Genomic DNA, 25,648 nt, shown 5'->3' on the forward strand with positions numbered 1-25,648 from the left:
ACATGCTTGGCAACCTGGGTTTTTCTGAATTGTACAAACAGTTTGAACTGATTATGTCTATTTGCTCCTGGACTGAAGATCTCTCTCCTGTCTGCTCCCATCTCTTTCTCACAAGCCTCTGAATCCACGTGAACCCCAAGAGAGAAAAGTCTCCGACACCGAACAAGGTTTAAGAAGAATACTGGGCCCCAACAAAAAGCAAGATCTACCTACAATCAAGGACTCTGTATGCAGTGAGCTTGAAGAACCGTAACAAAAACACTTCAGATATTGCCTTTTCCACTTTATTTTTCTTCTGCTCTTTCTGTCTCTATTTGTATGTGTATCGCATATGCATGTTAGCGTGGGCACGTTGTGTATCTGTAGTAGAGAACCAAATAAGAATTTAAGTTTAAATTTAATATATGTCAACTTTTCTTCTTTAAACCTAAGAAAGCCTGTTCGTGTTGGTTTCTTTGCCTTATAATTGAAAAGAGGTGAACAAGGATTCACCAAGGGGGAGCTAAAACACAGTGTGTTTAAAATTAAACCCTGCTACGATAAGACCAAGTGAAGGCTGAAAGGGAACCCTGGACCTCTTTCTCACCTGGTCGTAACACTGCTTTTACTTTATGTATATTTCAAGGCAGCAAGTTCCCAAGGCTTGGATTATTTTGGAAACCACATTGAAGCTCCCCATCAGTGGGGGCAAGGGGGAGGGAAAGACAACTGCAAAAGAGGAGAGGAAATATCATCACTGGATTTTCACAAGGTTAAAACATACACAACACTAGACATCATTGAAATACAAGACAGTAATCAAAACAAGGGATTCAGCCAAGCTGGTCTGATTTATATTCATCAAAATATTAAAGAGGCTGCATTATTTTTGTGGTTAACTTGGTACAAGTGCAAAGAGGAGTGCATTTTCCTATACCTTTCTGAACCAAATCCCCCAAACATTTACTGCTTTCTTTCCACTTACTGAATAGTTGTCTAATAGGATTAAAGCCATGACACTGGAGCAACAGTTTTATGTAAGTATGTATAATGTTTCAAGGCAGTAGTTCCCAAGGTTTGGATTATTTTGGAAACCACATCAACTCCTCAATCAGTAGAAACAGGAAGGCGGCTACAGAAAGAAAAGACAGAGGGAAATACTATCACCGGATTTCAACAAGGCTAAAATATGCACAGTTTTCTGATAGTAAACTGCAGTACTATATACATAATTCCAAATATTATAAGAAATTATGGGGAAATTAAGATTCATTATATGATGTTTTCTCAGCGTGGTAGAACAGATCTTTCATAGTAATTAAAGACCCATAATTCACAAATACCAGGCAAAAATAAGTTAGGCAAAAGAAACCTGCAGTACTTCATTAATCTTCAAGGATAAGGAAGTTAAAAACATTAAATATATACCAGCTGTGGCATTGTTCACTGGGTCAAAGGATGCACTTTATGACAACGGCTAAGTTATGGATAAAGTGTGACAGGAATTACGTGCTATACACATAATTATCTATTACAGAGAAATACTATCAATAAATCAAAAGTTCTGATTTTGAATGGACATCTTCAGGGGGCAGGTTCAGTAGAGGTGCAGATGATTAAGCAACCAATAACTACTACATGTTCACTTTGTGACAATTTGTAATGTTACCTCAAGTTTTATAATCTGCTTTACTTTATCTATTCACATCTCAAAAGTTTTTGTTTAAAACTGTGTGTATTACTTATGCCATAAAGTTAATTGGCTACTTTCATCCAAGTAACCCCTCACGATGGGCTTTTGTCCTTCCCTGCATCAAAGAAGCAGGAGGAAATGTTGTAGACCATTTCAAGATTGAAGGAGCTAACAGCACAGGTTTCAGCAGCTCTACTAAGTACATAATTAATAGCTATGAACCTAAAAATGGGTATTACAAGGTGCATGAACTTGATGGATTACACCAAGTCTAGGCTTGGTCATTTTTACAGAGGTCTCAAAATCAGCCAGACTATCTAAGGAGAGACGAAGCAAAAATGAGATGCTTCTATAAAGGGAGAGAGTAAGAAGAAGGTTGGATGAATATCCACAGCATTAAGTCCTGGTAACAGGTCACGTTGGCCTGAAGTATTGAATGTCACCAGAGAGGAAGCAGAGAGAGAGAGAAAAAAAATCAGACCTTCAAGGTGATACCCCACAACCAAAATTTCTAAACAAGTTTGTATGTAGTTATAAACATTTTAAATCCTGTCTGTGGGAAAGAGGTTGCAACTTGCATTGGTGGTTTAAATTTAACACACCAACATAAGAAATAGGAGCAGGAGTAGGCCATTTGGCCCTTTGAGTCTGCTCCACCAATTAATAAGATCATGGCTGATCTGATTGTGGCTTTGATTCCACTTTCCTGCCTTCCCCCTATAACCCTTCACCCACTTGTAAATCAAACATCTGTCTAATTCAGCCTCAAATATGTTTAATGACCCAGCCTCCACTGCTCTCTGGGGAAGACAATTCCAAAGATTAAATGACCCTCTGGACAGAAGAGATATCTCCTCATCTCACCCCTTATTTTGAATCTATGCCCCCTAGTTCTAGATTTCTTTAAGAGGGGAAACATCCTCTCAGCATTCATCGCCATGCCGCTTCAGAATCTTAGATGTTTCAATCAGATCACCTCTCATTCTTCTAAACTCCAATGTGTATAGGCCCAACCTGCTCAATCTTTCCTCATAAGACAACCCCGTCATACCAGGCATCAACCTAATGAACCTTCTCTGAACTGCCTCTTATGCAAGTATATTCTTCCTTAAATAAGGAGACCAAAACTGGATGCAGTACTCTAGGTGTGGTCTTACCAATGCCCTGTACAATTGTAGCAACACTTCCCTACTTGTATACTCCATCACCCTCGCAATAAAAGCTAATATTCCATTTGTCTTCCTAATTACTTGCTGTACCTGCCTGCTAATGTTTTGTGATTCATGTGAGGACACCCAGATCCCTCCGTACAGCAGCATTATGCAGTCTCTCTCCATTTAAATACTATTCTACTTTTCTGTTCTTCCCACCAAAATGGACTCTCTCTCGTTTGCCAACATTACACTCCATCTGCTAAATTTTTGCCCACTTAATCTATCCATATCCCTTTTCAGACTTTGTTGTCCTCACAACTTGCTTTCCTAAAAGCAAAATACTGTAGATGCTGGAAATCTGAAAAAAAAAAGTGCTGGAAATACTCAGCAGGTCACAGGCAACATCTGTGGAGAGGACCAGACTTAATGTTTCAGGTCAATGATCTTTGATGAAAGATCTTTGCGGAACACCTTCACTGTCTACAAACCTGACCCCGAGCTTCCAGTTGCTTGCCATTTTAATTCATCACCTTGCTCTCATGCCCACATTTCTGTCCTCAGCCTTTTGGGGTGTTCCAGCCTGAGGAACAGCACCACATCTTCCACTTTGGCACTTTACCGCCTTCCACACTCAACATTGAAATCAACAATTTCAGACCATGACTCCCTGTTTGATTGTGTCGCCCCCCCCCCCGGGCTGGTTTTTGCTTTTGGACAGAGCTGTTCATTATTCTGCCATTAGCATTCTCTGGCCAAATGCTTCGTCTTTCACTACAACTATTAACACTCCCTTTGCCTCTTGTTCCATGACATCTTTGTCATTTAATCTTTCCTGCCCTCCACCCTATCACAGACCTTCCCTTTTGTTCTTCTTCCCCCTCCCCCTTTTAACTTGCTCAAAACCTATTACATTTCTAACCTTTGCCAGCTCTGTTAAAGGTTCATTGACCTGAAAAGTTAATTCTATTTCTCTCTCCACAGATGCTGCCAGACCTGCTGAGTCTTTCCAGCACCTTTTTATTTCAGATTTCCAGCATCTGCAGTATTTTTCTTTCCTACCTACATTTGTATCATCAGCAAACTTGGTTACAACACTTGGCCCCTTCATTTAAGTCATTAATAGAGATCGTAAATAGTTAAGATTCCTGTATTACCACACTAGCTAATTTGCCAACATAAAAATGACCTACTGATCCTGACTGTTTTCTGTTAGCCAATACTCTATCTATGCTAATCTGTTACCCCAACACCACGAGCTCGTATTTTGTGTATGAACATTTTATGTGGCACCTGATTGAATGCCTTTTGGAAATCCATATACACATCATCTTCTGGTTCTCCTATATCCACCTTGCTCGTTACATCTTCGAAGAACTCAAATACATTTGTTAATGATGATCAGAAAACTGGTCTATAGTTTCCTCCTTTCTTGAATACAGATGTTACAGTTGCGGTTTTCCCAATCCACTGGGCCCTTTCCAGAATCTTGTGATTTTTGGAAGATTACAACCAATGCATCCACTATCTCTGTAGCCACTTCTTTTAAGACATTAGGATGCAGGCCATTAGGTCCAGGAGACCTGTCAGCCTTTAGTCCCATTAGTTTTCCTAGTACTTTTTCTCTAGTGATAATTGATAATCATTTCTTCTGAACCACTGAAAATCACAGAGAATAAAGCTGGTGCCAAATATTCAACAGGGTAAAAATAATTTTAGTAAATTTACCAAGTGTGTAAGTAAACCCATTTTTGGAGAACAGTGTCAAATGTAATAATTGTAAGATGGAATAATAGGACACAGTTCAATAATAATCCACACTTAGAAATTTCTGTTACCATTGGCAGGGGTAGACAACTTAGAACTTGAAAGACAACAGGGTATGACATTATCTTGCACAGTAGTGCTTGAACACGTTCTGGCATTCAACCAGTTCAATTACTAACTGAATATTTTCATTGTAGTTAAAGCAATTCAAATCATAATTTTTTTCCTCTCAGTTGTAATGATTGTGGCCCCCTTGCATTAATGCTTCACTTAAATGAATCCAACAGGAAAATTTAGTCCAGCAGGATCCCATTGTCCAATTCAAATGCCTTTATGCTTCCATAGTGATTAACTACATTGCCATGTACTTAGTGATTCTTCATCTCAAACTGATTAAGCCTGGTCTTATTAAAAGCTGCAGTAAGCCCTTCATTAATTGAAATCAGTTTCATTAAAGCTTTTGATTACTTGAAACATTTAATCATTATCCTGCTCACAGTAAACTGCTGCAGGTACAGCTTTGAGCTGACTGCAGTTAGATTAAGTGCACATTTGATCTAATTTTTCATTCCTGTCTGCAATTCTTGAATTTACACCTGATGTTCAACTGAAGAATACTGAAAGGTACTGAGATAAAATGTAATTTTATTTCAATACAATGCTTTTTCTCAGCACTCCAGTGGATTCAGCTGTAGTGTTACCTGTGCCTAATTGTTCTCAAACTGTAAAACTGCAGTCCAATTTGAGAACACAGGAGAGAGAGCTTCAATTAAAAACACATATTTTCTGAAGATCAGAACAGACGAACTGAAACCCCTTTGTTTTGAACGCTTGGGTGATAGGCTCGGTCCTTGCCAGCGAGATGGAGAAGTATGAGAAGCTGGGTAAAATCAGGGAGGGCTCCTATGGGGTGGTGTTCAGATGCAGGAACAAGGATACAGGCCAGATTGTGGCCATCAAGAAGTTTGTGGATGACGATGTCCTAATAAAGAAGGTTGCATTGAGAGAGATCTGTATGTTAAAGCTAAGATGGCATTAACTGCAGCATTTAGCCAGTTCACTAGCCAGAGACCTGCATTTGCGGTCACGTTAGTTATCTTTATTGCAACAGTAATTCTTTAAATACAGGATTTCTAGTTCTTCTTTCACCAAAGACTTAACAAAATCAAAACTTCTCATTTTGGTAAAAGCTACATAAAAGCTGTCCATATGTAAAACCTAGGAATATAAATATAAATTTTGTCACAAGTCTGGCCTTGTGACTTGTTTATAGTCATAGAATATGAAAGTGTAATTAGGAACTGTTTTCTCCTGAGTTGAAAAGACAATAGTTACAGGGCAGCTTTTTTTTTAACCATTTAAAAGTTTTTTCCAAAACACTTCTAATGTATTATTGTACAAAAGTATATTGTCTACTAAAGTATAATTGTTTACAACTGTTGAAATGAATAGTTTGCTGATGATATGAAACTTGGAAGCATTGTGAACTGTGAGGAGGATAATGTAGAACTCCAAAAGGACAGAGACCAGTTGGTGGAATGGGCAGACAGGTGGCAGATGAAGTTCAATTCAGAAAAATGTGAAGTGATTCATTTTGGTAGGAAGAACATGGCGAGACAATATAAAATAAAGGGTACAATTCTGAAAGGGGTGCAGGAGCAGAGGGACCAGGATGTATATGTGTACAAGTCATTGAAGGTGGCAGGACAGGTTGAGAGAGCAGTTAATAAAGCATACAGTATCCTGGGCTTTATTAATAGGGGCATAGAGTACAAGAGCAAGGAAGTTATGTTGAACCTGTACACACTCGTTCGGCCTCAGTTGGTGTATTGCGTCCAGTTCTGGACGCCGCACTTTAGGAAAGATGTGAGGGCATTGGAGAGAGTAAAGAAAAGATTCATGAGAATGGTTCCAGGGATGAGGAACTTCAGTTATGAAGATAGACTGGAGAAGTTAGGACAGGTGATTTGATAGAGGTATTCAAAATCATGAGGGGTCTGGACAGAGTAGATAGAGAGAAACTGTTCCCACTCATGAAAGGATCGAGAACGAGAGGGCACAGATTTAAAGTAGTTGGTAAGAGAAACAAAGGTGACATGAGGAACAACTTTTTCACTGAGTGTGTGGTTAAGGTCTGGAATGCACTGCCTGAGAGCGTGGTGGAAGCAGGTTCAATTAAAGCATTCAAAAAGGGAATTAGACTGTTATCTTAAAAGGAGGAATGTGCAGGGTTATGGGGAGAAGGTGGGGGAATAGAACGGAGTGAATTGCTCTTTGAGAGTCGGTGCAGACACGATGGGCCGAATGGCCTCCTCTTGCACTCTAACAATTCTGAGATTCTGTGGGTGTTTCACATTGTTGTGTCGCTCAATTACAACTTTATAATGACGAAGGATTACAACTGAGTGAAAAGATACTGGATATAATTGGACACTGGGCGGCACAGTGGCGCAGTGGTTAACACCACAGCCTCACAGCTCCAGCGACCCGGGTTCAATTCTGGGTACTGCCTGTGCGGAGTTTGCAAGTTCTCCCTGTGACCGCGTGGGTTTTCGCCGGGTGCTCCGGTTTCCTCCCACAGCCAAAGACTTGCAGGTTGATAGGTAAATTGGCCATTATAAGTTGCCCCTAGTATAGGTAGGTGGTAGGGGAATTGTGGGGATGTGGTAGGAATATGGAATTAGTGTAGGATTAGTATAAATGGGTGGTTGATGGTCGGCACAGACTCGGTGGGCCGAAGGGCCTGTTTCAGTGCTGTATCTCTAAATAATTAAATAAAAAAATAAATTAAAATAACATCTGTTCTACACTGTTGGAACTTTCATGAAACACCATTCATGCATTCAGCAGTATTTTTTGGCTCTTCAGACTTAAAAGGATTTGTATTATTAATTACCCTCCACTTTTAATTATTTAATGTAACAAATCACAAAATGCACAAATACTTCTTGATTTGTACGAGATATTCCATGCACAAGTATGAGAAATAAGCCACTCAAGTGATGTTCTGATAAAATAGATAACCCAGGAACTTCCACATTCCAGCATCGGAGCTGTCATTAGGAATGTAGACCAGGCTAATTCCATCAAGTACTTACTGAATAAAGCAAACCAACAGCATCTTAGCATTTGTATAGGCCAAGTTTTGAGACAGCACCACAGCTGGGTTTTTACTAATCAGCATCTTGGATCCCACCAAAACCTAGCAAGACCCCTGTAATACAGAATCATTCAACATACAAACACAAGTCTTGCACTAAACAGACAGTCTCCATTTTTCAACATTCTTCTTGAACCAAAGTTTTGGTTACCGGTCCTTAAAGTAATAAGAATGCTTATTGAGTTCACGTATCTATTGTTTTAGCATTTCAAATGTGTACCCAAGGTGTCTGATGGACATCAGTCTCTATTTTGTTTACATATTTTGCTTATATCCTTACATTTCTTGGTATTAATACTTCCTCAGGTTACAACTTCTGAAAGAAACCACAGGACAAGAAGAATCCATTGGTTCAGACTCCATTCCAGCTTTTTGGATTTGCACATGTTTCAATCTATGATGTACACAGATAGCAATTCAGGTCAATGCTCACCTTGTTACAAATTGAATCAGCACCCAACAATCAGCATCCATGCCCCTCACTTTGATAAATTCATATGCTTCTTACACCTAGGTTTTTGTATCAATGAACTCATGTCATTACTCAATGGGGTAATTAAGTGTGAAAGCTGAAAACCAGAACAGGACCACTGAACATACGTGTATCCCGAAAGAAGGAAAAAAAAATCCAACCCAGCATATATTACCAGCCTAGAACAGTTTTTAATTCAAGTTATGCAGTTATTTAATGGCATCTCACAGTCTGGAACATTATCTTCATAAGCATTCCAATAGCTTTCTTGCCATTGAAGCAAGTTTTAAAATCATAACTGATCCACGTTATGCTTGGCTTTTCAAAACCAATTCTCAAATAAATGCACAAACTGGTACAAGTTAAATCTACAGTGTTAATCTGTGAGACGCAGTTTCCAATCAAACCAGCAACTCATGAGATCAACCACACAAGTTTAAGAAAAGTGCTGTTTCACATAGTAATATCCTCGATTTGCTGTATCTAGCATCGAGGCAGCAGCTTCTGTGAAAGGTTGCATTTGTGTGTGGGAAATGTAACCCTTTATTTCAGAGATTCTGATCTCCTATTCTTTCACAAGGAAAGATCTGACAGCTGTCTCAAACCACTGGTAGAAAGTTTGCAAGGAGAAAGGATCCTCATTTGTGCAGCATGTGTTTTTAAAAAAAACTCCTGCCACAATCCAATAACTGGCTAGTGTCAGCCAGCCATTTGATATGACTTGTCACAAAATGGGCATTGCATCCACTGCACTATATATTACAATGAGGTAACTGAGTACAAAAGAATAAGAGAAACTAGTTTGCAAACTTATGTAGAACAGGTCGCGTGATCATTAATTCTCAGATAAACAGTAGTTTGTATTTATTTTTTCAACTTGCACGGTTTGTTTTTATTTAGTTTTGAAAGTGAAAAGATAGTAATGAGTCTTTTTTTTAAATATTTCTCTTTATGTATTTACAAGCTTTTGAGTAGCTCTATAGTTTGAAAGTATTACAAGCACTTCCTCAAGTTGAATTTTTTTTGTACAAGTTCTCCATATTCTGCAGTTCATAATGTACGGCTTGGAAATTCAGGGAGCATCATCTTCCAGTTGAATGTTATGTACATTTCTAGAGCAAGCTGAAGCAGGCAGGAAGAATTACTGGTACATATTACTACTTTCAGCCATCATTATTAACCCCCGCCCATATACTAAATTTTGATGCCCTCTATTTGTTTGAAATGGCCTTTTGGGCAAGAGTTTGGGTCTCTTTTCCTCTATGTTACATTCTGTTTACAGTAACTGCAAACTCAAATTACATCACCGTTGCAGTTCTAAAAATAAATTAAAGTGTTCAATTTTTTTTATTTTTTTGCTGCACAGAAAATTGGAACCATCTGTCCTTTTAAAAATAACAAAAAAGCTTAAAATTTAAAACAAAAATATTTTCTATAAATAATACATTTTTTAGTGCTCCCACCCATGGTTCTTTAACATCACCGCGGCTTTTCTTTACGTGCGTGTACCATAATTTTCATCATGATCGCTGACTGTATATCCGTGCATATTTGTTGCGATGATTGGCCTTTTTGCACTTTGATTGGCGAAGACTTTTTTTTGTTTTTTAGTTATCTTCTGACTCCTCCTCAGCTTCTCTTAGCCATGTAAAAAAAGCCGTGACAGATTTTAGCGCTACCCCTTTGCCGCTCTGCTCTGCTGGGTCTTTGCTACTTTCCCATTTGTAGAATGCATCTTCAGATATAACATCCTCATCATACAAAGTGTCAAAGAACATTCTTAACAAGTCTGTTTGGAAGGGAGAGATGGAGAAGGAATACATTGTGTTAGTAATTTGCAGCACACGAGGTAAAACAATTATCTATCAATATTAAGGGGTGATTTGACTAGAGTTGTTTATAAATCATGAAAGGAAAGGACAGAGAAGATGGAAACAAACTTTCCAGTAGCTGAGGAGTCGAGAACAAGGGGACATCGATGCAAGATGATATGTAAGAAATTTAACAGAGGCCAAAAGAAATGCTTTAAAAAAAAACACGACTGCAAGACAGTGGAATGTACGAGTGGAGTTTGTGATTCAAGAACGTGGCAAGTTTTAGATTAGATTAGATTAGAGATACAGCACTGAAACAGGCCCTTCGGCCCACCGAGTCTGTGCCGAACATCAACCACCCATTTATACTAATCCCCATATTCCTACCAAACATCCCCACCTGTCCCTATATTTCCCTACCACCTACATATACTAGTGACAATTTATAATGGCCAATTTACCTATCAACCTGCAAGTCTTTTGGCTTGTGGGAGGAAACCGGAGCACCCGGAGAAAACCCACGCAGACACAGGGAGAACTTGCAAACTCCACACAGGCAGTACCCGGAATTGAACCTGGGTCCCTGGAGCTGTGAGGCTGCGGTGCTAACCACTGCGCCACTGTGCCGCCCTTTAATAGATTAGAGAGGCAGTTGAAGGAAAGGAGAATACATGGATATGGGAACAGGGTGGGAACATGGATTTGGGACAACTGCTCGTGTCAAGAATGCACACTAGCACAGACTCCTTGGGCTGAATGGCCTGTGTTGTTATTCCTATTCAATGATTGTACAGAGTAATTAACCATTTAAAATTATCTTGATGATCCTCATATTAAACATGCTTCAACCAATTCCACCCTTACGTCATATCCACACTTTCTAGTAGGGGTTACTGTATAGCAAAGAACAAAGAACAGTACAGCACAGGAACAGGCCATTCAGCCCTCCAAGCCTGCGCCGATCTTGATGCCTGTCTAAACTAAAACCTTCTGCACTTCCAGGGACTGTATCCCTCTATTCCCATCCTATTCATGTTAAACGTCGCTATCGTACCTGCTTCCACCCCCCACCCCCCCGGTAGCAAGTTCCAGGCACTCACCACCCTCTGTGTAAAGAACTTGCCTCGCACATCCCCTCTGAACTTTGACCCTCTCACCTTAAACCTACATCCCCTAGTAACTGACTCTTCCACCCTGGGAAAAAGCTTCTGACTATCCACTCTGTCCATGCCGCTCATAACTCTGTAAACCTCTATCATGTCGCCCCAGTGAAAACAATCTGAGTTTATCCAACCTCTCCTCATAGCTAATGCCCTCCAGACCAGGCAACATACTGGTAAACCTCCTCTGTACCCTCTCCAAAGCCTCCACGTACTTCTGATAGTGTGGCGACCAGAATTGCATGCAATATTCTAAGTGTGGCCTAACTAAAGTTCTGTACAGCTGCAGCATGACTTGCCAATTTTTATACTCTATGCCCCGACCGATGAAGGCAAGCATGCCATATGCCTTCTTGACTACCTTATCCACCTGCGTTGCCACTTTCAGTGACCTGTGGACCTGTACGCCCAGATCTCTCTGCCTGTCAATACTCCTAAGGGTTCTGCCATTTACTGTATACGTCCCACCTGCATTAACCTTCCAAAATGAATTACCTCACATTTGTCCGGATTAAACTCCATCTGCCATTTCTCTGCCCAAGTATCCAACCGATCGATATCCTGCTGTATCCTCTGACAATCCTCACCACTATCCACAACTCCTCCAATCTTTGTGTCGTCCGCAAACTTACTAATCAGACCAGCTACATTTTCCTCCAAATCATTTATATATACTACAAACAGCAATGGTCCCAGCACTGATCCCTGCGGAACACCACTAGTCACATCCCTCCATTCAGAAAAGCACCCTTCCACTGCTACCCTCTGTCTTCTATGACCGAGCCAGTTCTGTATCCATCTTGCCAGCTCACCTCTGATCCCGTGTGACTTCACCTTTTGTACCAGTCTGCCATGAGGGACCTTGTCAAAGACTTTACTGAAGTCCATATAGATAACATCCACTGCCCTTCCTTCATCAATCATCTTCGTCACTTCCTCAAAATACTCAATCAAATTAGTGAGACACGACCTCCCCTTCACAAAACAATTCTGCCTCTCGCTAATAGGTTTGTTTGTTTCCAAATGGGAGTAAATCCTGTTCTGAAGAATCCTCTCTAATAATTTCCCTACCACTGACGTAAGGCTCACCGGCCTATAATTTCCTGGATTATCCTTGCTACTCTTATTAAACAAAGGAACAACATTGGCTATTCTCCAGTCCTCTGGGACCTCACCTGTAGCCAATGAGGATGCAAAGATTTCTGTCAAGGCCCCAGCAATTTCTTCCCTTGCCTCCCTCAGTATTCTGGGGTAGATCCCATCAGGCCCTGGGGACTTATCTACCATAATGCTTTGCAAGACACCCAAAACCTCCTTCCTTTTTGATAATGAGATGACTGAGACTAACTACACTCCCTTCCCTAGGCTCATCATCCACCAAGTCCTTCTCTTTGGTGAATACTGATGCAAAGTACTCATTTAGTACCTCGCCCATTTCCTCTGGCTCCACACAGATTCCCTTCTTTGTCCTGGAGTGGGCCAACCCTTTCCCTAGTAGGATGTAGCAAATAGGATGGGGAACTGTGACCAATTTCCATCCCCCTTACTAACCCCAATTTAGCAAGGACTCTCTTGCCTCACATGGCTCAGAACCATACAACAGAGAGCATTCAGCCACTGAGTGAAGTTTCAATACACTTAATGTAAACTACTAATTTTGAAACAGCACTGTGATAGCAATTAAACATATTTTAGTAGTCTCTACACAGAATTAGACCACAATTTTTTTTTGAAGTGCATAAATTCAGGGGCTGATGTCAATACTTCAAAGGCCAGTTAACATCAATCTTCACCTTTGTATTCACATTTTTAAGTCAAAATGTTTACAATAAATTATACTATTGTTGAGGGTGCGAAGGTTAAGGATAAAGGGGAGGGGCGAGACAGAGAGAGAGTGTGTGAAACAGACGAGTTAGAGGGAGATTATATACCATAAAACTCAGAATTTAGGTTAACCTGTACCAAAAATAAAGCTTATACTATACTTACTAGGGGGTTGATCAAGTTTTACTATTAATGCTTGTAGTGCATAAAGTGCTTGTAATTCTCTTTCAGTATCAGAGTTAAGGTACTTGAGTAACAATCGCAATCTCTGCTGTATAATGTTTGCATCTACTCGACTTGGAGCTCCTTCCCCTAGAGGTAAGAACACAATATTGGAAAAGAACACACAATTGCATACGAATACCAGAAATATCTTTTAACACCACAGCCCCAGATGAAGTAACAGCACCTATTAACACTTGATTTAGGCAAAATAACCTTCTTTGAGTACACAGTACACTTTCAGTATACTGCATCCAGAGGCATTTTTAAAATGTTTTAAGAACTGATTTTACAGCAATCCGAAAAAGTATTCCGTTCTGCAAATTCTTATTTTATCTTCCATATCAGTTTTAAAATGTTTTAGATATCCAGCAAGGCCCAATCCGGTTTCAGATTGAGCAGCATAAACCACAGTTCCACTTTGTTCAAATACACATCCCAGATGCAAGCCACCAAGCGGACACAACAGTGTCACTGTTTTAAATGAAATGTTGGCCTGTCTTCCGGTCCTGATAACAAGATAATTAGATAATTAAAAATAAGGCCATCTTACATCATCCATCCATACAGCTAGGCCATTCAGAAGTGGAATCAGGACCCTTTCTGGTTCCAGATTTCCCCAAAAGACTGTGGATGCTGGGTCAGGACTAAGATTGAGATTTTTATTAGTTTAGTTTTAGTTTAGTTTAGAGATACAGCACTGAAACAGGCCCTTCGGCCCACCGAGTCTGCCGACGATCAACCACCCATTTATACTAATCTACACTAATTCCATATTCCTACCACATCCCCACCTGTCCCTAAATTTCCCTACCACCTACCTATACTAGGGGCAATTTATAATGGCCAATCAACCAGCAAGTCTTTGGCATGTGGGAGGAAACCCACGCAGACACAGGGAGAACTTGCAAACTCCACACAGGCAGGTAAGAAATAAGGGGTATGGAGCAATCTCGAGGATCAGCCAAGAACTCATTGAATGTCAGAGCAGGCACATGGAGCTGAAAAATCTCATCCTCTCATGTCAAAGAACCTACCACTCCCCTGCCACCCATTCTGCCTAGCCCCAGAGACCATTTATAGTCCACTTTAATATTTATAAATTTATGTGATGTTACACAAACACAAACTATTCTACGAACCTTTAGACTGAAAGGAGCGGTTATGTCATTATTTGCTTGCTGATCTCAATTGTACCATTATTATTGATAATATGGATCCCCTCCCCCAAAGAACAGAGTCAGTGGCCCAAAGATCTGATAATCTGGAGGTTTATTCCAAATAATACCAGTAAGGTTCATGCTAATTAACACCCAACCAGGAATACACATTAATTTTAAAAAATATACTCAAAATTCGTACATTCCCCCAGTGTGATTTCCATTTTGTTTAGTAATGTTCCCATGAAACTGGATTAGAATATTCTACATTCTCTAGAATTTTGAGACAAAAAACATCTGAGCAAAATACATCCTGCTGTTCCCTTCCTGGCTAGATTCTATTTAGTAGAATCCAGTCTCACGTACACAATATAGGCAACATCCAATCATAAAATAAGCAGAAAGGTGACTTATTCCTAGGCCGTTGTCAACCCAACCCCATTAAGTGCTGAAAGATGCACTGATTCACCACTCAGATTCCCCTTGCAGAGAAGTGGCAGAGCTTTGCAAGACGATTTTGGCGAGATTAGAAGCCCACTGCGGAGGCCTGCGATCCTCCAGCACCTCAAATAGTTTCTCAGCTTCCACTGACTAGATCTTTTCACTGGAATATATCAGCTACACCGAGTTGATCAGTTGTCACTTCCATGTCTATCTCTTCTCTGAAGCACCATTATCTCTTATTTGTGTTGTTACGACCAGGTGAGAAAGGGGTCTGGGGGTCCCCTCAACCTTCACCTGGTCTTTCTGTAACAGGCTTTAATTTAAAACACACCATGTTTTTAGCTCCCCCTTGGTGAATCCTTGTTCACCACTTTACAACTATAAGGCAAAGAAACCTGCACAAACAGGCTTTCTTAGGTTTAAAGAAGAAAAGTTGAAATTTATTAAACTTAAGAACTACAATTCGGTTGACACCTACGGATACACGACCCGCCCCACGCTAGCATGCATACGCGATACACACATGCAAATAGAGACAGAAAAGAGAAGAAAAACTGAAGTGGGAAAGTTTGAGGCAATATCTGAAGAGTTTTTGTTACGGTTCTTCGAGCTCACTGCAGAGTCCTTGATTGTATGTAGATTATGTTTTTCGTTGGGGCCTGGTATGGTTCTTAAACCTTGTTCCCTGTAGGAGACTTTTCTCTCTTGGGGTTCATGTGTCTTCAGTGGATTCAGAAGCTTCACATGTGGCATCTCCTGCAGTACTCCAGCACATCTTTGTGGAGTTTGGCCAGTCAAACTGCTGTTTTATGTGAGCTTTGGTCTTTTGTATACCAGCATGTACAGCCACTCGAGTCTCGTGGGCCCTTCTTAATATTTCTCTCCAGTACCTCTGCGGCACCACTAACTGGTGAACTACTGCCCACTCCTTGCTCTCAGGTCTGTGAGGAGAACTCCATTTCCTCATCAGTACCTCATTCTTTAAATAGTAGCAATCAGGGCTTCCTCTGCTTCACTTTCAGGCTGGGCAGCCTGTGCTAACTCTCACAATACCGGGTTGAATCGCTGAGCCTCACCTAGGGAAAATCCCTTTAATTCATTCCCCTGGGTCACCTAACTTTCCAAAGAAAGTCTCAGATAGACAGACCTGGTTTTCTGCCTGCAGTGCTAATTCAGTCTCCTCTGGGGGAGCTGGTTTGATAATGACCTTATCCACTACGCATTCAGGGAAACTTCAGGGGTCTGTCTCCTGCCACTGCCCTGTCTCTCTGACCTCCAGCTGTCTTTCTTTCACAACCGCCAGATCATTACCGAGCAGCAGGTCAACCCCATCCACAAGCAAACTAGAGACAATCCCGACGGTGACCAGTCCTGAAACTAGGTCACACTCCAGGTGCATCCGGTGTACAGGCACAGGCATGCACTGCCTTCCAATAACATTCACCACCATTCTGGTGTTCACTGCACTCTCATGGGAAAGGTCAGGCCTTTTCCAAGTAAAAGGGATCTAGTGACCCCTGTGTCCGAGAATTACTATGGACTTGCTTGCCCCACTCGAGGGGTATGGGGTTATTTTCCCTTCAAACACAAAACCCTGATAACCTTCAGGAATCCTATTAAATTTTCCTGCACTTGTAGCCGTAAGCTTCTTGGGTCTCACTCTTACTGCAGTTAAAGCCAAAGCTTGTTCTGCTCTGCTTTCCATCAGGCTCCCTTCTTCACAGAGCGGGTGTGCCCTGATTAACCCTTTAAAGGTTTCCCTTTAGTTTCCAGCAGCCAGCTTTTAAATGCCCTGCTTTCTTACAATTGATGCATACAGGTCTCCAAGTCTCACTCTTGCTCACAGCACCTTCCTTTTTGGCTAGAGGAAAGCTCCCTGTCTGTGTCTCCTGCTTACCTTTCTCTCCCAGGACTGCTTGGGCTCGCTCCCATCACCTTCCCACCCTTTGTCCTTTTTGGATTTGTGGGGATGACTAGGAAAGGTTCCCCCCTGGGAAACTGACATAAATTAAAGCAAACTCATCGGCCAGAACGGCCGCTTGCCGGGCTCTCTGAACCCGCTACTCCTCTACATGGGTCTTTATGGAGAGTGGGAGAGAGTGTTTAAATTCCTCTAACAGAATTACTTCTGAGATTCTCATAACTGAGCTGTACATTGAGAGCCCTCAGCCACTGGTCAAAAGACAGCTGCTTACTTCTTTCAAACTCCTGACAAGTCTTATTAGCTTGCTTCTTGAGGGTTCTAAACTTTTGGTGATAGGCTTCGTGTACTAATTCATATGCCCCGAGGATAGCATTTTTTTTTGTCAGTTCATAATTTGATGAACTCTCATCTGGCAACAGGGAATAAACCTCATGAACTTTTCCAGTTAGCTTGCTTTGTAGTAGAAGAGGCCAGGTCTCAGCTGGCCATTTTAGCTGCTTTGCCAGTTTCTCAAAGGACACAAAAATTCTTCTGCATCTTAATTGAATGTTGGAATTAGTTGAGCTAGTTTTAACAATTTTGTATCCAGCCCTGAATTACGCTCCTCCATACTGGCCATGCTTTCACTGGGGTTATTCTGTCGCCCCCTAGTTAACTCAAGCAGCTTCAGCTCTCTTTCTTCACATTCTTTCTGGAATATTTTCTCTCTCTCTTGTTCCTTCTCCTGTCTTTCTTTCTCTCCTTTCTTTTTCTTCACGTTCCTTCTGGAAGGCTCTTCTCTTTCTCCCTCTCCTGTCTCTCTTTCCCTGTCTTCTAATTCAAATTTCCTTTGTTTCAATTATATCATTGATAGCAGTACCCTATCTGGGTCTACTTCTTCAAATTCAAGGGAAAAATGGTTGGCCAGTAGCCTTAGGAGGTAAGACTTCCTAGCCTTGCCACGTACAGTGATCCCACACTGCTCCGCCATTTTCCTCAACTCCTCCATAGACAGTGCTTTTAACTTATCCCAAGTTACTTCACCCTGGCTTGGAGAGCTTCTAGCTTTAGTTGCAGACATGTTAGTATTCAATCACAAGAAAACCTGTATTGAAATCTTGCTTTTTTTTTTGGATAGGGAACAATTTGGCTTCCCACTTCAATTTGTTTGTTTGTGTAAAATTCCAAATGGTAGCACCCAAATTTCTGTTACGACCAGGTGAAAAAGGTGTCTAGGGGTCCCTCTCAACCTTCACTTGGTCTTACTGTAACAAGGTTTAATTTTAAACACACTGTTTTTAGCTCCCCCTTGGTGAATCCTTGTTCACCGCTTTGCAATTATAAGGCAAAGAAACCTGCACAAACAGGCTTTCTTAGGTTTAAAGAAGAAAAGTTGAAATTTATTAAACTTAAATTCAGTTGACGCCTACGGATACATGACGCGCCCACCCTAGCATGCATACATGATACACACATGCAAATAGAGACAGAAAAAATAAAGTGGGGAAGTTTGAGGCAATATCTGAAGAGTTTTTGTTTTGGTTCTTCGAGCTCACTGTAGAGTCCTTGATTGTAGGTAGATCCTGCTTTGCGCTGGGGCCTTGTATTGTTCTTAAACCTTTTTCGCTGTAGGAGACTTTTCTCTTTTGGGGTTCATGTGTCTTCAGTGGATTCAGAGGCTTGTGAGAAAGAGATGGGAGAGGCTGGGGCGAGCCAGCCAGAAGGGATCTTCTCAGTCCAGGAGAATTCTGCTTTCTGTCCAAACTGTTTGTACAAATTCAAAACACTCAAGTTGCCCAGCAGGTTAGTCATGTGACTAGCTGTTTTGACCGTGTCCGTTTATGTATTCGGCCATCTTAGCAGTCAACCTGGATTGTGAGCTCTTCCACCTTCAACGTCTGGTGATCAAAAGTCCATTGTGGGTTGAATGTGTCAGGGAATGGTCCTTTGTCCTTTCCAAGCAGTGTGTGTTAATATGCAAATGTCTTTCCAGCCAAGATCTGGCAATTTTTTTTTTTTAACGCAAGTCCTTTCTTCACTTCAACAAGAGTTTGAAATTTCATGTCTATGTGGTGAAATTAATATGCCTCATGCTTGGCAGGTGGGGCCCTGCATGACAGTATTCACTTGCAGGAGGTTAAAACAAATTTCTGGAGCTGATTCAAGACACTTGTTAGGTTCTATATAATTTTTGTTCCACTTTTAAAAAGACATTAGGCGTTTATGACTGTGATAGCTTATAATATGGATTCTTTAAGTCATGTAACTCAGTGAACAAAGGCAGAAATTTACAGTATCTGTTTACTCAAATCTCTTAGATTTTGTAGTTTACATTTTCTGAACTAAAACTTAAATATTGCTGGGGCTTTAGAGTTTAATAAAAAGACATCTAACCACTTTTAAAGATTTAGATTAAATTTGGACATATGACCTCCCATGAGGATCCACAACATAAGTGAGCAACAGTTACATAAATCACTGAAGAACTGAAGTACAAGGTAAATTAGAAAGGCACCATAAAGAGGCTGCTAACTTTTTTTTTTACCTGTAATAGCTGATCTACATACTGTTGTCATTAAAGCTCTAAGGAATGTAGATGAACCAATCTGTGATTCATCTAAATTAGCCTAAAGAGAGAAAAAGAAATCATTTTAGAATTGGACAATAAACTTAACTTCCTGATTTGATGTATTTTCAACCTTGGTGTTGTTCTGTACGATGGGCCTAGTCCTTCATCTTGCATTCACAATTGATTAAAAAAAAATTACATCTGCATTGGAACTAATTACAACTAAAAGAACCAAGGACCTCGTCCATATCTGAAGTCTGCATGCAAGAGCTTAATTTAAAATGCAGCACTTGAGAACAAAGAACAGATAGCTGCTGTGAAGGAATTCCATTTTAAGGGTTCTTGTTAGAGTTCAGTTCACTTGGGTTGCAATGTTACACTTAGCAGCTCAAGGTAGTTCCATTTTTTTGTTATACGAGAGGAAAGTTTTACAGCAGCAGTGAAAGCACATTAATCCACTGTTCAATGATGTAGAAATGAGGAGGCACAAATTTAATAATTGAAGGGGACGATAGGACAATTTCTGTACACCGGTGATTAACTTATGGAATTCTCTGTCACAAACCATGAAGTAGATTCCAAAAATACTTTAAAAAAGAGACTTAGACAATTGTTTTCAAAGAATATTAAAGGGTCTAGTGAGTGAGTAGGAGTGACTAGGTGGCTTGTGGAGAAAACACACAAAAACCTGTTCCTGTATTCTACTTTTCTATAAAAAGGCTTGCATTTATATTGCACCTCTCATGACCTCAGAACATCCCAAAGCACTTTACAGCCAATGATGTACTTTTGAAGTGTAGTCACTTGTAATGCTGGGAACACAAACGAATCTCAAACAGCAATGTGAAAATGACCAGATAACCTGTTTTATTAATGTTGGTTGAAGGGTTATAATTGTCCGGGACACGAGGGAGAGCTCCCCTGGTCGTTTCTCTGAAACTGTACCATCGGATCTTTTCTGTCCACCCCTGATGGCAGGTCGACCTTTGGTTTAACGTCTCACCCAACAGTGCATCATCTCCCTCATTACTCTAGTGGACTGTCAGTCTAGAATTCTGTGCTCAAGTCTCTGGAGTGGGACTTGAACCCACAACCTTCTGACTAAGAAGGCTACCACTGAGTCATATGTGGCACCTTTAATCATTTATCATTTAAATAGCTCAGAATATAAACTTAGGTTTGTTAAAAAGAGCCAAAAAATTTGAGGACCGATTATATAAGATTAAGTTAAAAAGGCAGTGTTAGAAATCACTCAAAAGTCAAAATGCCACAAAATAGGTCTGATTTTCAGAAATGAAGTATTAGTGAAAGTATATTTCAGTGTTTTGGCTACAAAGCATATTGGTGCTTTTTTGGTTTTATATTGTAGAAATCTGTATTCTCTTCTTGTCTAATTATTCAGGGTTCTTTCCAGACAAGTTTGCAACGAACTGAGCGTGCAAATAATGAAAAGTTGCCACCATGTTAATTCTTCAACTAATCTAGTGTCTGGAGGTGAGGCAGTCACCTCAGTAGTTGACATCCAAACTCATCCTCAATTGATTAAGGTCTCAGGTGTTTGGACTTTATGTTTTCGTCAGCCATGTATCTGACATGAATGGAAACCCTGTGCAATGTTTAACCATCTGAATCAAGTTACTGAAAAACCTACACATGTAGAACCTGTTTGCCTGATGCAGTGTGCACTGTCTGCCCTTTACTACATATGGTGAAGAAACAATAAAACTTAATGCAACATGCCAGTGTTGTGAAACAAAATGATCAACAGCATCATAGTACAAGTCACATAAACCCTTGCAGGGAAGGAAACTCAGTCGATTTCAGACTCCTGATTAGATGCTGGAATATGACTGGCTATTGTTTAAGTTTATGCATTTTCATATTAATACAATGCTCACACCCAACAATTACAATTGCTTACACATTTGAATATCAGTGATAACTTCCATTTGTAATATGATGCATGTGCAAGTGCCCGAGGAGATGCTGTATTTATGCATTTACCCATTAAGTGGGAAAGAAGAGCATTTATATTATTTCTCCCACAATGTTAACTATTACAGATCAATAAAGGTAACCAGACACAAGTACATCAATTCTCAGGGTGATGGCGAGTTATTTTAATGGCCTTGTCAGAACACAATTACCCTTGTGGTAAATCTAGCATTATGATCAATTTAAAAAATTAACACACAATGGCTTAATCTTACAAGAATTCAACCTACTTCTACCCAGTCAAAGATCTGTTCATTGCTAGCCTTGTCTTCAATTATAAGTTTTTCTAGCCATTTGTTCAGTTCTTCAGCAGAGAGCTCCATTTTTGAAAGTGCTTCAGTAGGATTAGAAACATCTGATACAGTGAACTCCAATTTCTGCAAAGGAATCACATTATTAACATTCTCAATCTTTCGTGAAAGAGCTCAGATAATATTTACGTCACAAACAATGCAAAACCTGGTTATTCTCTCAAGTATAATCTCTACCTATTTCCGCTATTCGATTTGCACTTGGAAATTCAGAATAATTACCAATGATTTCATCTGTCTAGAGATTCACTTTTACTAAGAACTAGATTTTAGACAGAAATGACGGTAAAAGCCACGGCTCTCTAATCTTATTGCCAGAGTGGTACGTACATATGTGACTGTTGGTGATTCAACAAAGGAGTTCAAAAAATGCTGAACAGATGATGCTTGGAGTTCTAGAACTGTACAATTTGAAACATTACAAGGCTATTGAGTCACACCAGGAAAAATAAAATGGAGGTAAAATTAGGTTAAGGATGCCAAACATAGATTTATGATAGAGATCACTGTCCAACCCAGGTCAACAGATGTTCTAGCAGTTTCCATATTTACCAAAAGCAAGTCAGGACCCATACTGTATTCTGAAGTTAAAGAACATAAGAACTAGGAGCAGGAGCAGACCATTCTGCCCCGCGAGACTGCTCCGCCATTCAGTACAATCATGGCTGATGTGATCTTGGCCTCAACTCCACATTCCTACCTGTTCCCCATAATTCTCGACTCCCCTATAGTTCAAGAATCCACAGTTCTCTCTGGTAGAGAATTCCAAAGATTTACAACCCTGAATGAATTCCTCCTCATCTCTGTCTTAAACAAGTGATCCCTTTTTCTGAAACCATGCCCCCTAGTTCTAGATTCCCCCATGAGGAGAAACATCCTCTCAACATCTACCCTGTCAAGCCCACTCAGAATCTTCGATGTTTCAATAAGTTTTAAACTACAATGAGTATAGGCCTAACCTGCTTAACCTTTCCTCATAAGCCAACCGCTTCATCCCAGGAATCAATCTGGTGAACATCTTTGTATAATACAATGTATTTTTGTTGTACATGAGAACTGTACAATTAAACTTCAATTCTCACATTCTCAACTGTTCTGATTGCTGTCATTATTACCTCCAGAAAAATTAAGACTTTCATCTTATTCTAGTTTTTAGTAGAGCTGGTGTAATCCTGTGAATAATGCAATAGCACTGAAAAAATAGCCAAAGTAAAGAGTCAAGAACTCTTCAAAGGGATTATAAGGTTATACAAAGGGCTTGAAACAACTCAGAAGTGAGCCAAATCATTATATCCTAGAACACAATATACATACGATTTTCTGTAAAAACAATCAATTGTTAGGCCACCTATTAATTTAGAAACAGTGCAATGAACCATCATGGCAATGAAATAACTTAATTTGCAGTACTTTTATTGCATTTCTTGATTTTTATTTTGCCAAGTTTCTCTCCTTTCCCTAACGTGTTGACTTCTACTGAGGTTCACAGTTTCACAGATGTTGGCCAGCAGCCCTCAGTGAGTTGCGCAAGTGACCATTAGTGAGTTAGACACTGATTCCCGGCAAGCTATTTAATCATGGAAGGCATTACAGTCAAGCCCAATTCTGTCCCCCACCCAACAGTGACGCACATAAATTTCCATCAAAACTCACTGCATGCAATAAGGAGTGGAGACTCTAGGTGATTTTCCACTCCCTAGCCCAGGGCACAGGGACTAGCTGTAATGCCCCAAGCATTACCATGGCTGCTGTGAATTGACTCAGCAAAACACCAAGCACTGAATAAGAGCTGCTGCATCAGACATTGCTACACACGATGCATAAAACCATTGAGAGGGGTTACTGAATTTAAAACATACATAATGCTGGATCTAATAATCTGCAGGCATCCTTTGTTCACTTGCACATACAGAATAAGTGAGAGAAATAAGATTACATTTGCTAATCATTCTCCCACAATTCCCATTCAGAGACAGACTGCAGAAGGACTTATCCACAGTAATGACTAACCTGCTACAATCATGTATAAACTGTCTCAAAACATGCAGGATCATGCGAAAATTGTTACATCTTATGGAATAGTGATGGCATTCCTAGATAAGTATAGCACATGCTCAACTATAGGTGAGTTTTTGATTTGGCAAACATACAACAAATTTCAAATTACAACAAGAACTCTTCAAAGGGATTATAAGGTTATACAAAGGGCTTGAAACAACACAGTGGCGCAGTGGTTAGCACCGCAGCCTCACAGCTCCAGGACCCGGGTTCAATTCTGGGTACTGCCTGTGCGGAGTTTGCAAGTTCTCCCTGTGACCGCGTGGGTTTTCGCCGGGTGCTCCGGTTTCCTCCCACAGCCAAAGACTTGCAGGTGATAGGTAAATTGCCCATTGTAAATTGCCCCTAGTGTAGGTAGGTGGTAGGGAATATGGGATTACTGTAGGGTTAGTATAAATGGGTGGTTGTTGGTCGGCACAGACTCAGTGGGCCGAAAGGGCCTGTTTCAGTGCTGTATCTCTAAATAAAAAATAAATAAGTCTGCTTCTTCCATGATTATCTACAGACTGATGCTGAAAATTGTGGTAAAGAATCCAGTTCCATATCCCAAACCTAGAAACTGTAAAATGTTAAATTTGGTGGTAGCTGCAGTGCTAAAACCAGTATCCATACACAGATGGTTTGATTAGCATAACTCTAAATACTTCCAATAAAATTATTAGAAATGGGATTCTGCAGGTCAACAAAGTCCATTACACAATGATAAGCTGACTAAAACATTATAAAGCTTGTTCGAGGCACACATCACGAATGTTTAAAAAATTCTCGCACTTATCAATGATTGCTAATTTAATCATATCTAAAATAATGAAAATATTATTTTCTCACTGTCAATGACCTGACCCTCACTGGGAATGCTAAGATCAGGCTAACTTAAATAACTTGGGCAGACAGTTGCATTGCTACAACTGGCCAGGGGAGAAAGGAATGCTGGAGGCCATCAGGGCTCCAGAATCTTCAGCAACCATGTATGAAAAGTAACAGAAAATGCTGGAAAGGCTCAGCAGGTCTAGGAGCATCTGTCAAGAGAGAAACAGAGTTAACGTTTTAGGTCGATGACTAGACTAGAACTGATGAAAGGTCATCAACCTGAAATGTAACTCTGTTTCTCTCTCCACAAATGCTGCCTGACCTGCTGAGCATTTTCTGTTTTTATTTCAGATTTCCAGCATCCACAGTATTTTGCTTATGTATTTAAGCAATTTCTGAACTCCTCTCACCCCATGGCCCTAGCCATGTTGGACACCAGGGATTCACAGGCATCCTGCGTATTTAGCATTGCTAAGGGTCTAAAAATAAAGAAACTACAATCATTACAATGTGTCCAACTTCAGAGTGCCAAAATTTCTTGACAGGACCTCCTCATCTGGTTAAATTAATGAGCAGTATTATACTTATAATGTAATTTATGTTGCACATAAACATTTTCATATCACACATAATTTTGCAAATTTGGACTGCTTCAATCAGCTAAATTTGTTGATCAAAAGTAAACTTTGAAAAGATTCCGATGCACAGGAATGACAGATCGGCTTTTAAGTTGAGGAACTCTAAGTACCTGCCATCCCTTGCTTTCTCAACATCATTCATTCCGGGGTTTTAGAGATTTAAAAAGTGTTCATGTACATTGTTGCCCACTGTCAATAAAACATGGATGTTATTGGATGTGTCCAAAGATTAATTTATGTTAAAGTCAGTTTCCTAACTGCATCATGTGACAGATGCTAGGGATAGTCAGGAAAATAGTGATTAAGACAAGTAGCTACCTGGTTGCAGTAAAATTAGATTACTTCGTTAAAAAACTGAATAAGTTGAGCCTCAAAAGCAAAGGCAGACTTACCTTATCACTAATGAAGTGCTGGACATCCTCTCCTTCAGTTAGGAAATCCTTCCAATTTAGGCCAGCCTCTTTCCATAAGGCCCCAACTTTCTTATGGCTCTATTAATAATAAAAGGCAAATGTTCA

General features: G+C 40.2%; 1 protein-coding gene across 7 annotated transcripts in view; it reads right to left on the reverse strand.

The window, feature by feature from the left end:
- Positions 1–8,401: 8,401 nt before the first annotated feature.
- The window catches only part of LOC137352259 (eukaryotic translation initiation factor 4 gamma 3-like), a 436,424-nt gene continuing 419,177 nt past the window's right edge, over positions 8,402–25,648 (reverse strand). For all 7 annotated transcript variants that reach the window (XM_068017538.1, XM_068017532.1, XM_068017537.1 and 4 more), the window contains 5 exons: positions 25,523–25,621; positions 21,544–21,690; positions 19,295–19,376; positions 13,186–13,332; positions 8,402–10,011 (listed from right to left, as the gene is read on the reverse strand). In XM_068017538.1, coding sequence (XP_067873639.1) covers positions 9,830–10,011; positions 13,186–13,332; positions 19,295–19,376; positions 21,544–21,690; positions 25,523–25,621 — 657 coding nt within the window. In that variant the 3' untranslated portion in view covers positions 8,402–9,829. The remainder of the gene's footprint in view (positions 10,012–13,185; positions 13,333–19,294; positions 19,377–21,543; positions 21,691–25,522; positions 25,622–25,648) is intronic.

The sequence above is a fragment of the Heterodontus francisci genome, chromosome 37, assembly GCF_036365525.1.
Source record: "Heterodontus francisci isolate sHetFra1 chromosome 37, sHetFra1.hap1, whole genome shotgun sequence".
NCBI classification, from domain to species: domain Eukaryota; kingdom Metazoa; phylum Chordata; class Chondrichthyes; order Heterodontiformes; family Heterodontidae; genus Heterodontus; species Heterodontus francisci.